This window comes from Camellia sinensis, chromosome 12 (assembly GCF_055761805.1).
Source record: "Camellia sinensis isolate YWXY chromosome 12, ASM5576180v1, whole genome shotgun sequence".
Taxonomy (NCBI): domain Eukaryota; kingdom Viridiplantae; phylum Streptophyta; class Magnoliopsida; order Ericales; family Theaceae; genus Camellia; species Camellia sinensis.
The window spans coordinates 80,345,717-80,360,329 of NC_138972.1; the positions used below are offsets into that span (position 1 = coordinate 80,345,717).

Genomic DNA, 14,613 nt, shown 5'->3' on the forward strand with positions numbered 1-14,613 from the left:
AATGGGTAACTATTAAATATTTTTAATAGACAGTTAATTAATAAAAGATGACTCATAATGTATCTTGTGATTTATTATTTATTAGAATACTGTCATAAAAAAATGTTATACCATCAGAATTTATGTACATAAAAATGATGTGGTAATATTAATTTTATAAGTAAATGCATTTTTAAGACCTCTCTTATATGTTTTTTTTTTTATAATTTGTCTCTATACAATCCCATTAAAATATTGATTAACAAGACCCTCAAGCTATTTATTTCCTTGATAGGAAGACCTTTCAACCAATTTCACTTAATTTTTTAGGCCTTGTTTGGCATTTTTTTTTTGTATGGCTAAATTAGCCAATAAAAACAAAACATGTTCAAATAGCTAATACAACAAAATGTTATATCCAAATTATAATTATTTCATTTTCTCTCTCACAATTATCAAATCAACTATAAAAAAAACTAAAAATCATTCTAAATATAACTTTTTTAACCAAATTAAAATAATCAAAAAATCAGGCCAAATAAAGACTTATTTTTTTAAGAAATGAGCTTCTCTTCTGAACCGTGCTATTGGACTCGTGGAGCCTACCACGGATCTCATGATCCAAATCGTTCAATATGTAGAGTTTGTCGAGTATTTCATTCTTGCAAAAGATCACGTTGATTGAATATCGATAGCCCTTTGATCAGATCACATTTTTGTCAATGATAAATATGATTTTAAAAATAAATTGTTAATAAAATATGTTCTAATCAAGAGTTATCAATATCTAATCAATTTAATTTTTTACAAGAATTGAATACTCAATAAACTTTACATATTAACGATTCAAATTATCAAAATAAAATCTATAATAAACCTCGCAAATCCAATAATGCAATCCAATCCACAAAATATACGGGAGAAAACCCTTTCATTTTTTTAATCTCTTTAAATCTTTTATATAGAAAATGTGAAAGAAATATGTGCCCCTTTTTTAACCCCAAATGCAACCCCCCTCTCTACTCTCTCTTTTACCAAACCCCCCTCCCTCCAAATTACTTCAGTCCCAAGTCCCATCCTTTCCCATCTCTCTCCCCTATTTGATCCCTACACTCCCACCACCACTCAAGAGAGAGAAAGCAAAAGAGTAAAGAGAGAGAGAATGAAAGTTGTAGAGAGAGAAGTAAAGTAAACTCCCAACTCCCACCACTCCCCACCACAACACAATACAACACAGCTCATTTCTCAACAGACAAGTTGTCTCCTTTCTTCCACAGAGCGCCATGGATTCTCAGATCTATGGCCTCCCCAAGCTCCTCCTCCTTTCAATGCTCCTCCTCACTTGTTCCGCATTGCCTCAGACTCGCCGTACCACTCCAAAACACTCTTCTTCATCTTCCTCTTCTCCATCCAACTTAGTCCCAATCAACTCAAACTCAGTCCTCGTCGCCCTCCTCGACTCCCATTACACCGAGCTCGCCGAGCTTGTTGAGAAAGCCCTCCTCTTACAAACCCTCGAAGCCACAGTAAACAACCACAACATCACCATCTTCGCACCCAAAAACGAAGCTCTTGAGCGCGACCTCGACCCCGAGTTCAAACGATTCCTCCTCGAACCCGGCAATCTCAAGTCCCTCCAAACCCTCCTTCTCTTCCACATCATCCCAACTCGTATTGCCTCTCACGACTTACCCAAATCACTCACTGAGTCGACTCGCCACAAGACTCTCTCCACCGACCATCTCAATCTCGGAACCAAAGACTCCGGCGAGATTCTCGTCGATCTAGCCAAGATCATCCGCCCAGACGACGTCGTTCGCACCGACGGCGTCATCCACGGGATCGAACGCCTGTTAGTGCCCAGATCTGTACAAGAAGATTTCAACCGAAGAAGGAATCTCCGGTCGATCTCTGCGATTCTACCGGAGGGAGCACCGGAGGTGGACCCCAGAACCCACCGGTTGAAGAAACCGGCCAGTCCGGTTCCCGCCGGAGCTCCTCCGGTGCTACCCATTTACGACGCGATGGCTCCGGGGCCGTCTCTGGCTCCGGCTCCGGCGCCGGGACCCGGAGGACCTCACGGGCACTTCGACGGCGAGAGCCAAGTCAAGGATTTCATTCAGACTCTTCTGCATTACGGTGGGTACAATGAATTGGCTGATATTTTGGTGAATTTAACTTCGCTTGCGACTGAGATGGGTCGGCTAGTATCAGAAGGGTATGTATTGACTGTTCTAGCTCCCAATGATGAAGCCATGGCTAAGCTGACTACTGATCAGCTGAGTGAGCCGGGTGCGCCGGAGCAAATTGTGTATTATCATCTTATACCGGAGTATCAGACGGAGGAGAGTATGTACAATGCGGTTCGGCGGTTCGGGAAGGTCCGGTACGATACGCTGCGATTGCCGATGAAAGTTATGGCGGAGGAGGCTGATGGGTCGGTGAAATTTGGGCAGGGTGATGGGTCTGCGTATTTGTTTGATCCGGATATTTATACAGATGGGAGGATTTCGGTGCAGGGGATTGATGGGGTTTTGTTTCCGCCCGAGGAGTCGACACCGGCGACGAAAGTTGCTCCGGTGGCTAAGGAAGTCGCGAAGCCGCACAGAGGTACAATTCTTTCATCACCATTTTAGTCTTGTCGTGGTTGTTGTTTCTATTGTATTCTTATTAGCTGATGCATAAACACACAATTAGTGCATACACAAGACAATAATTGATGTTGTATTTGTTGATTTTGGATTGGTAGTTCCAATTCCATAGTAAAAGGTATATTCCGGTGTAATGGTGTTGTTAAGTGATAGTGATATGGTGGTGGTGGTGGTCGGGGTAGTGGGGCAGATGGAATCATTGCTTTACACGTTTTGTTGCCCTTATTCTTGTAGCTTTACCGATCAATTTGTTGAGTAGAGGTCATAAGCCATCTAATCTTGATACAGTGAGCCTCGGTCGTCTCTTCAAACCTTATCAATTTTGTTTTATGACTTGTTATTTGGGTACTTTTTACCATATGGATTTACATCCAAAAAAAATTTTTAAAAAAAAGAAGCTAAATGTTACCCAATTTTTATCACCATTTTATGTTACTGCCTAAATCCAGAAGTTGTGAGTCGGTGGAATAACAAGGTGATGAAAAATTGATAGAGTCATGGTGATTTGGGGTTTGTGGATAAGTTTGTAGAGCCCAATTTCTATTGGCTTAATGTGGGGGAAGATGGAGACTTTGGTAGCTAAATAGTTCGCTTAAGTTTTATTAACAAATAATCAACTTAGTTGACTGCCGTATCACTTGGTTTAATCTACTTTAGAATAGTAGTTTTTAGGATTGAAAAATGGAAGGTTGAAAAGGGTAAGGTTTTTGTCGGTGGGGTCATGAGAAAGCTTAGCCCTCATTGCATCTGATACAAGAACCGAATATGTGGTCGGACTTTTGGCCTTGGGGAGGCTAATTGTGACTGCTAGGTCATAACTTGCGAGAGGGGTCCAAAGTTTGTTTTCATGATTGAATTTAATGGGATCTGGAATTGACATGTCCAGCCTAGCACAGCATTGATTAACAACCAATTTTCTAACCCCTAATTTTAGCATTGATAACAGCCTGTGTTTGACCTGTTTGGCCACGCGTTCATTCTAATACTGTGTTCCAAACACTTCCATGATCAGCTCACATGAAATGCCATGCCTTTGCTGCCATATCTTTTAATAGACTTGAACTTGTATTTCTGATCTGTTGTTGCATCTACCTGATTGTGGCCTTTTTAGATATTATAATGGCATTGATGATGATGTGTATCTAAAGTAAAGGCATGGCATTGAAACTGTGTCATTGACATCCTAGGGATTTCAAGCACTTCAAGTTATCTCTTTTTTCTTTTCTTTTCTTTTTCTTCTTTTTTTTCAAAAAATAATTAAAACCTGTGATCATGAACTGACTCGCATCGCATCGTGCACAACAGGGAAGTTGATGGAAGTAGCTTGCAATATGTTGGGGGCTTTTGGGCAGGGTTCCCATTTCACAAGCTGTCAATGAACTCTTTTCGCTTTTTGGGGGAGAAGAAGCAAAACCCTAAAGAAAGAAAAATGAAAACACAAAAAGGTATGCATATATATATATATATATATCTATATCAGCATAATTGTTCATAATCTCTACTTATAATTTCAGTTTTAAGCATGTTAATTCTTTACTAATTGTAATGCTTTTTTTGTTTTGACAGTTGTAGGATGATGAGTGACTTGTCTATTCCACTGCCCAGTGCCCAACTAGATAAAGGGAGGGGGTGCTTGCATTGAAGTATTTCCTCATAAAAACCCACAGAAGAGAAGCTTTCTTTCTTTTTCTTTTCTTATTTTGTTACAAGTACTGTAATTACATATCATTTTTTTTTCTTGTATGTATTTGTTTGGCCGACACTGTATGCACAAATGAATGATGTTTGAAGAATAATAATAAGTCCCTCTTTAATCACAAGTGGTGTGCTTTCCTTTTTGCCATTTTTTTTTTTTTTGCATAAAAAACTTGTGATATATATATATATATATATAATTCTTCTATTCTTTTATGTTTGTTATATTAATGTGTGATTAAAACTCTCTAACCTTCATTTGGTTAAGTGGTTATTGTCAAGGAAAAAGACATTAGAGCTTTAGTGGTTGTTTGATAATTAACTCCTTTTTTGTTTTTGTTTTTGTTATTTGTGTGTGATTAAGACAGCATAGTAGGTGGTATTTCAAGGTGGGTGCTGAGTATTTTTCTCTAAAGTGGTGGATTGTATATAATTGTCAATTATTGTTGTGTGGGAAAAAGAAAATCCTTTTTGTAGTTGTTTATCTTTAAAGAAATTTGGCTTTACATATTTCTATTAAATTAAAGTTGAAATCAATGTGATCCAAATTTACTTATTTAAATTGGGTGTATAGAAAAATTGATATATAATCTAAATTCATTAAGGGTGTCAAATTGGGCTTTTATTATTTTTATACACACTTCTGATTCTTTTTTATATCCAACATTGTTTTGTTAGTCAATTACAGAAGAAGAGATAATCTACTAATAGAGATGGGTAATAAAAAGATTCTGGTCGATTTTAATTTGTGTTTTTAATTTTATTTTTTTGCAGTACTCTTTTGCATGATCTTGTTATTAATTTAATTGATGATTAATCACATCACCAGCAGAGACTGAGCTGGCTGGCAATGGTGTGGTCCAATTTGACTTTATTAATTTATTATTGCTTGATAAAAAAAAAGAGCCTACCCTAGACATTTGAGAAGACACAATTATGCTTTTGGTTGGAGAATTTGGAGAGAAATTTGGAAAGAAAAATGAAAAAGATAGGTAAAATATGAATAAATCATACTTATATTTCACATAGTTTCACATACATTTTCTCTTTTCCTTTCCCTTTCAAATCTCTCACCAAATCTCCTAACTAAACATAGCACTAGAAGACATAGAGCATCACATTCCCATATGTACATGTATGTGTTTGTATAACAAAACATATATGTGAAATGGAATCAAATGAAGGTTTGCTTGGAAACAAAACAATCAAAGTTGAAAACACATTTGTATGCATTCCATTTATTTACTTTGTGTGTGAAATTAGTTTTGAAAATTTAGAAAGTGTCTTAAAAGCGTTTCCTGAGAAAGGGTATTTTCTAAAAATAATTTTCAAACAAGTTTTTTGAACAAAATTTTCATATTTGATTAAATTGTTTTTGAAAAACGCTCTTTGATTCTTGGAAATAATGAAGAAAAATGAAAGGCAAAAAAAGGAGAGTGAGAGAGAAGAATACTTAAGCAAAATAGCAAAATAAAATAAAAGAAAAAAGAAAGAAGTCAATAATAAAAATTCTAATACGCGCATTGGATAATTGAAAAAGAAAAAAAGCGAACAAAAGAAAGTCAATAATAAAAAATTCTGATATGCTTTTATTAGGACATTATTTTATATTTTATGACTACTTCAAAAGAAGGGAAAAAAAAAGTTTTCTCCAAATCAACACAAAAATTTCTTCTTTTATTTTTCCCTTCATTTCCTCCCCATAGTTTTCCAAAGCAACCGAACAAGACCAAATACATTTTCTTCTTTATTTTTCTCTCTTACAATTTCCAAAGGAAATAAGACTGATACATTGGAAAAAGATATTAAAAATCCCTCCAACATCAACCTCTGCAAGAGGTTTGATTCACTCGAAATGTTACAAGTAGGAAAGTAAGAGTCTCCTTGATTACAAGTTTAAACCATGGTATATTTGAAGTAGCTCACCTTGATTCATATGAAAATTAGTGACACATCCTTGAGCACAAGTCCATATGGGTTATAACCCTAAAGAGTGTTTGGTAATGAGATTCCTGTATTTTTAAATTTTAAGAGTGTAAGTCTTTTTCTTTTAGTCTTATTTTCCCTTGTGTGTTGGTGGCAGCGGTGGTGATAAGGATGGATATGGTGATTTATTTCATATCAAGGAGCATAGCTCTCAACGAGGGCACCGCGATCTTGACTAAACTCCTTGAAATTGTCCTCCATTAATTCTACAACTTCGTTGGCAAAGGCTAATGAGACTAACGACCAAGGATAGCAAGGTTCAACAAATATACAACATCAACATCTTTTCTTCAATCTTTTGTTTTGTGTTTTTTTTCCTTGCAGTTGTTGATGAAAGATAACTTGAGAATCTAAGGGTAGTATGCAAAGGTAAAAAAAAAAAACTTACGTAAGATTTCTTGGTTATTGTCTAACATCTATGTTCTCTAAGAAAATAAACACATGTAACAAGAAGAGAAATTTCTTTGTTTTAAGACAAATTTTTAATTTTACCATTTTAGATCCTTTAAGGAAACAAAACCAAGGTTCAAACTATCTCTTAGGTCTCCATTGATTTATATCAATTAGAGGGAGAAAGAAGGGTGTACAGATGATGCGGACCTCTAAATGTGATCATTGTCCCCCACTATTATCATTGTTGATGTGGTCATCGTCCCTTGCCAATAGGGGTGAGTAGTGGATATTTTGATCCGTTCAAATCGACTGAACCAATTCGATCCGCCGTATTTTGGACGGATACGTGATGACGAGCGGACGGTTGTAAATTGATTTTTTTTTAATCCACCTAGTTTTGGACGGATGACGGATTTGAGGTTCTTTTGGCTGCAACCGAATCGCCAAATCGTGAGCACCCCTAGTAATTTATAAGACTTTATGTTTTCAATTTGTTTAGATATTCTATTTGTGTTTGTAATTGAAAAAGAGTTTAGATGTTCTATTATGTTTTCAATTTATTTTTAATTTGAAAATTCTTTTATCAAATGACAATGGTTGATATTTGATATTTTTGTGTAAAAAATATAAGGCTTAATTTTTTCATTTAAAAAAAAAAAATCAAATTAAATAGTTTTTGAATAAAAAAAAGTAATGAAATAGTTTTGATAATGCATGGTTTTCTTATATGTATTTATTATTAGTATTTGACGATTTACTTGATAATCTTTTAGTTATGTTGAGTTGGATTGTTTTCCAAAAAAAATGTTGACAAGTTGTTGTACTATGTTCAAAATTTGTAAATGTTTAAACTGTCAAACCGATTTGCATCTATCTGTCAATCCGCTTAATCCGCATCTGTCAATTCAGTGGACAGATGCAGATTGATTTTTTTCAATTCGCCCATCCGACGAACGGATAACCGATTAGAGATTTTCCGGCCACAACCGAACCGCAAACACCTCTACTTGCCAATGTCACCATTGATCTTCTTGTGGCAATCTTTGGAGACTATACTAAATCTTAGTTTTCATAATACATGCAACAAATGAAATGAGAGTTTGTTTGTGTATTTCCTATTTCTCTCCCTCAAAAGATTTTTTCCAAACGCTATTTTGCAGTAAAACTAGAGTACAATTTTATTGTACTAAAACTTGTTAATCTAATCAATGAAATTGAATTTCTGAAAGCTTTTCCATATGCATGTTAGACATATATTTAGGTACATCAAACATTTATTATAATTTTTGGAGCAAATTAAATTTTCATATAAAATTTTGGTCTTGTTTATTTAGTTTTTATATTTAAAATCATACGAATTTGATATGAAAAAATAAAACTATTATAATCATTATGGTAGTTAGTGATAGTAACGGTGATGGTGATAGCGGTATTATGTTGAAGGCTAGTAAAAGCTTTTTTAAATTTGAACATAAAAAGAGTGCTGCTATTAATACTTGTCTAAATTCTTTGAACTCTCAATTTTTAATTTTTCTTTTATTATAATTATACCCTGAAATAAAATTACATTAAAAGACATCATTTAATGAAACACTCACCTTCCAAATAATAACTAACACTATACAATATTGGACACCCATCCCCACCCTCACCTCTACCTCCAGCTATACCTATTCCACCTTTCTAAATCCTAAACTTGTTACTCTTCATAACCAACCAACATAAATCTTAAACATATTACTTTTCATAATCATCTTAAACCCTCATGAACCCTCATGAACCAGAAACTTTGAACTAGAAAACTCTTTTCAAATCCAACGTATTGCTCTTTATCAGTTATTTCACCTTGTAGAGCAATGGAGGAAGATAGACAACAATTTTGATAAGGCTGGCGTTCTATTGATAAGTTTATCTGTCTTGCATTAAAATTCTCGATCGTTTTCAATTGATGTTGTTATGTTCGAACTGTTCAGTATTGGTTTGCCAACTGTTAAAATTATGTTTGGTAACATAGTATTGAACACAAACATTTAATTCAATATATATAGTAATGCAGATAGTTGGTACTGTTGAACCGAACATGACCCTTATTTTCGGTACTAGTGTGTTGAACGGTTCGTTTTTTGTATCTTTAACAATAAATTATTTTTATCGTAAGGGTTTTTTTCCTCTAAAACCCCATTTTATGCCAAAATAAACCAAAAAATAAAAATGTGATAGGAGAGGCATTGTTGTTGATAAGATAGGGAGTCGATATTTACCTGCGAGGAATTTTCGACGAGTTTTCCGGCAGTATTCTTTAGATACTGTTTAGTCGATTCCTCCTTTCATTGAGAGTCGATAGGAATTTCAATGATGGACCGTTGATGCAATGCTCTTCACTGAGGCAATGGTGTTTACTAATGCAATGACTGTCGGCATTCTTTTCTACAGAAGATAGGGTGTGCAAAATTAGGTGGGTGTGCCTTGGGTGTGATAATTTTATGAAGAGGGGTAAATTTGGTATTAAGTACGGTGTTCAAAGAAATTTTATTGAAATTTAGGGTTTAGAGTGGGAGCTCAAAAAAATGGGAGGTCCAAAGAATTTAGACAGGTGTTAGTAGTAGCTCTCTCTCTCTCAAAAAAAAAAAAAAAAACATTCTACGAAGCTTTTTTATTTGTACTTAATCAAATGGAGTTGTATTTTTGAAAAATATCTCATACTCATGTTAGAAATATATTTAGGGACGTTCAAAATTAAGTTTATGTATTTTTTATACAAATTGAATTTTCTTGAATCAATTTTGGGTCAAATTTATTTGATTTTCATATTTAAAAAAATTGATATAAAAAATCATAAACGTTGTGATCATGTGGTGATGGTGATGATGATGATAGTGGTGGTATTATGCTGAATTTTTTTTTACAGTTTATTTTATATTCACATAGTGAAATTTTACGATACAAAGTTTTTTTTTTTTTCTTCCTTAAATTTCATGATTTTTGGAACAAGTTGAATTTTATTGATCAATTTCTAGCCTTGTTTATTTGATTTTAAAATCTTAAAGAATTCGATATGAAAAATCATAAAACTGTTATGGTTAGTTACGATGGTGATAGAATTTCACTCTCTAAGCTAACATTAACATAGTGAAATTTTACTATGTTAATCAGCTTGTATAGTTTCAGTTTTTTGAATTCACTTTTTAGAAAGTTAAAACTTTTATTTTTTTGTATTTTTTTTATTTTCATTGAATTTTTTTAATATTTTAAGTAATTTTTTTAATTTTCAGATACACTTAACATAAATACACTTAAAAAGTATAATATTTGTGAAAAAAATAATAAAAATTCACTAAATATAAAAAATACAAAAAAAATATGAAAATTTAATACATTTTTTGTATTCTTGTGTATTTATTGATTTTTTAAAATATTATTTTCCAAATATTTTATTTTTTAGATATATCTAAGTAAGGTGCATAAAAAAAGTAAAAAAGTTGCTTAAAATTTTAAAAATATTCACTAAAAACAAAAAAAAATAAGAAAAACAAAAATCTCAATTTTCAGAAAATTGAATTCAAAAAATTGAAACCAAACACAGTGAATATTATCTTGGATAGTGAAATTTCACTATATATTTTTTTTATTTTTCTTTCTTTCCATTATTTTATAGCCAACTTCTATCTTGTTTGATAGATGTTTCCAAGTAGATTCTAAAAATATATTTTAATCAAAATACAAAAATTTATATAATGTTGTGAAATATTTAGATAACCATCAAAAGAGATGCACTTGGAATTCTGATGAGTTTTTGGACCAATGTGAAAATAGGGGATAGTTTAAGCATTTGATAAGTGTGGTATGCCAGGTAGTAAACCACATAGTGTGGTGAATAGTGAGAGTTTTATCGCCATAAATAGGTAAGTTTATATGATAATGAAGATATAGAAGAAGAAAAAAAAAGAATTTTTTTTTTATTTTCACTTCCATTGTGGCTCTTTCTTCTTTATTTTCTTTAGTTTTATAACGCGTTGTCGGTATGAGATTTTGACCAGTAGAGAAGGAAAAGTGGAATCACATACAAATAAGGTTAGTGTAGTTTTTCTACAAAGTGGTTAAGGTAAGTATAAATAAATTATGAATAAATATTTTATAAGAGCGATTCATGATAAGGCTAATTCTATATTTTTCTTAATATATTCACATAAGTATAAATATATTATTGTTGTTGTGTTGAGTGTACAAATATGTCAAATCCTTCAAAATCAGAATTCATAGATCTTGATTTTTTGGAAATTTTAGTTATCTTCCATACTTGATATTGAGATCCACATTGAGGCAATAAATCTTGGAGGTACCATTAAAAATGAAAATAAAGCATCGCTGAAGGATCGCGCAATTGCAATGATATTCATTTGCCACCATTTCTAAGAAGAATTAAAACTAAATATCCCACGGTAACAAATGCACTATTTTTGTTTAATAATTGAAGGAGAAATACGAGTACCAGAAGATCGTAAACCTCCCTATAATTGATTGCACCTGAAGTTGCAAAATTATGAATCAGTTAGTGAGTACAATATATAGAATATGTGTTGAAATATTCACGTTGACAATATGCTCCTCTAGTAGCAATATAAAGAGCATCGATCTACAAAGTACTCTGAATTGATTTAATGTCTTCTTGTGGTTGAACAAACTAAGCAACTTTTATTGAAAAAACATCAATCCTGCCTTACTGGCTCTGTTCCATTCCCTGAATAAGATTGCATTTCATGGCCGTAGACGAGAGAGAAGTCATGATTTTAAACTTGGCTGAGATAAAATTGCAGAATCCGTAGGGGACATGTTCAGAAACATTCGAGCAAAAATATCATATCATTCCACCTAAAGTGGAATAATCCTGAGATATCACAGGAAAAAAGTTTACATAATAGAATCTTCCAAGAATGATGTATGTATGTTTGCATGTATTCATATTGCATATGCATGGTGCATATTGCATGACAAATAAATCTGTTAGAAAAGAGAATGATTACTATGCATAAATAATTATTGTTCATCTTTTTTCACCTGAAAGTTCACTATTCATCATTGTGCATTCTTTTAACAATTTTCTCAAAATACTATTCATCAATAGTATTTTACTATTGAAATCTTTTCCACTTGGATCATCTGTCTTCTAGATAACAAGAATCAATAAAAGAAAAAAGATTATTGGTAATGAAAATATTCACACTGATTTTTGAATATTATATTTATTTTAGTTATGTTTTTGGAATTTATATTTTCCTGTTTGATCAGGTTTTGGAAATGACGATTAGCTATCTATATACATAGATTGTATTAATGTATTGACTTATTCTAAAACGTTGAGTAAAATATTAATTTAGTAAACAATATAACGACACTCATAATTCTTTGTAATGAAAAACATTTGATGATGACAAAAGCTAATGTAAGATCTCAGGTTTTGCAAACTTGATTGAAAGCTCTGGAAGAGCCAATATTATGATTGTCAAATGGAATCAAATTTGATATTGATGAAGTATATTCTACCAAATCCGGAAGACATCAGTTAAGTTTTAAAGATATATGTCATATTGGTTATTGAAACAATAAATAAAGGTAAAGAAGAATATCTATATATTTCTTCTACTGAAGTGGCTTAATATTCATATGAGTTGTATTATACAGAAATAAGAGCAACTGAATCAAATGTTTGGATATACCAAAAGTGCTCCAACTTAATGCACCAGGAGTGTTATAATCCAAAAGGCGGTCATGTTAGGGCATGATTACCCTGAGCATTCAGGATCTATAAGGATGTGTTGGATTATTAAAAATTCAAATAGGATATCCATTAAAGACCCAGAAGATTCTTTTACCAAGAGATTATTCATGCTCTGTCTGTTTAATGAGAAAATTAATTATCAGGCTATCTCATTCATATCAATATGGACTATTCGTTATTTTATGATTTTGATAGATATTTCAACTAGATAGTCTCATTCGTAACACAATTTTTAATAATTATTGCATACATGTTAGTATTGATGTCAAGCATCCTACTGCCCATGTTCATACTCAAAATGGTATAGTTTAATATTTAATTAAATGGGCTTAGTTTATTGATCAACCTTTGCTAATGAAAAATAAATTACTTGTTTCAGTATGGGGTCATGCTAGATCAACTATATACATGAGTACTCACTATTATAGCTTGTATTTGGTCAACCATCAAATATTATTTATTTAGAATGTTTGATTATGATGTATATGTTTCTATTGCAAATAGGTCCTTAATGTAAACTTGGAGTTTATGTTAGTTTTGATTCTCCATGTATTATTAGATATCTTGAATACTTACCATGCGATGGATTTAGAACATGTTTTGAGGATTGTCATTTTGATGAAACAGTCTTCCCATCATCAAGAGGAGAAAAGTCGCAGCTTGCAAGTCGATGTGAAATCACTTGAAATAATTCGATGTTATCTTATCTTGATCCTTGTACTAATCAATGTAAACTAGAAGTTCAAATGATTATTTATTTGCCAAGTATAAGCAAATCAATTACCGGATCCCTTTACCAACACTAAAAATATAATAAAATCCTATATTCCAACTGCTAATGCTCCAATAAGAATTGATGTTCCTGAAGGACAATCTACTAGTATAGCTGTAAATGTATCTAAGTCACCCCAGAAGCGTGATAGACCAGTCGGTGCAAAAGACAAAGTTTCTTGAAAAAAGAAGAAGACAATTGGTACTCCTGAATAGATCATATTTAACGCTCCAGAAGATGTTATACCCACGCTCTTGAAGAGGCTAAACCCACAAAAAATTCTTAGTGCTCCTAGAAAGACTAGAACCAGAAAACATACCATTATAACAAATCTATCTAAATCTCTTACTTATAAACCTCCTAAAGCAGAACCTCCATAAGAAGAATCTCTTGAAGAGTTATCTCCTGAAATGGAATCTCCTGAAAAGTTACCCTTGAAGTGGAACCTCTTGCAGAGCTATCTACTGAAGTGAAAAAGGTACCTGAAAATAATGAGATCTCAATATATTATTTAAGTACATGAGATATTTGTGCTAGAAATTAAACTGTTGTCGACAACATATTTTCGTTTAAAGTTGCTCCTTGATATTACTAGAAGTAATGGTGAAAGCATTACCAAAAGTGATGATAATAATAAACCATAAATCATCGAAGAATGACGACGTAGAAATAATTGGCCAATGTAGAAAGAAGCAATATAAGTAGAATTAAACTCGCTTACAAAAACATAAAGTATTTGGACCTGTAGGCTAACCCCGTAAAGCGACATAGTGTCACGATCCAAACCCCCCTATAGGTTTAGCATCGTAACCGGCCAGTAATCCTGGGATTACCGAAGGCCTTTGAGACAAATTAACATAATATTAGGGGCTAGGGAAGCAAATAACAAATATATAACGTCCATTAAGCTATGCAGACTTATATGAGACAGAAGAATTTTAAACTTTTTATATACATATATACACATCATCCTTACGTCATTATATATATACAGATTAGACAAAAAGGGACTTAGCTCTATTTATAAAATACACAAGACTTGTTTAACCAAACAAGAAAACAAAACTTAAACTTTAAATCACATAGCTATAGCCACTTGACATATCCGGAACCTCCAAGGGAGACACATAGGTTGGCTGACAAAAATAGATTCCAGGCAGACGCCTCTAAGTTTGGTCACGCGCTTGATCACCTACATACATAAATAATACAGAGAGCTAGAGCCCGGTGAATAATAACAGAGTACAGGATTTTAATGAATGATGTCCATACCAGATTCAAAAATCATAATTCAGATTCATATTCATATTCTTGTTCAAATCATATACAGAAATCAGATTTCATGCTTAATCATACGTGAT

General features: G+C 32.8%; 1 protein-coding gene across 1 annotated transcript; it reads left to right on the plus strand.

The window, feature by feature from the left end:
• Positions 1-880: 880 nt before the first annotated feature.
• On the plus strand, positions 881-4,447 carry FLA17 (FASCICLIN-like arabinogalactan protein 17 precursor). Its single transcript, XM_082899035.1, has 3 exons — positions 881-2,589; positions 3,936-4,075; positions 4,197-4,447. The coding sequence occupies exons 1-2, from the start codon at positions 1,263-1,265 to the stop codon at positions 4,007-4,009; spliced, it is 1,401 nt and encodes a 466-aa protein (XP_082755161.1). The 5' UTR covers positions 881-1,262; the 3' UTR covers positions 4,010-4,075; positions 4,197-4,447.
• The last annotated feature ends 10,166 nt before the right edge of the window (positions 4,448-14,613 follow it).

What these genes read in the sequence shown, in the direction of transcription:
- FLA17 (XM_082899035.1), top strand. Translation starts at nt 1,263, where the DNA reads ATGGATTCTCAGATCTATGGCCTCCCCAAGCTCCTCCTCCTTTCAATG. An exon ending in AGTCGCGAAGCCGCACAGAG is followed by an intron (nt 2,590 to 3,935) that starts GTACAATTCTTT and finishes CGTGCACAACAG; the next exon opens with GGAAGTTGATGGAAGTAGCT.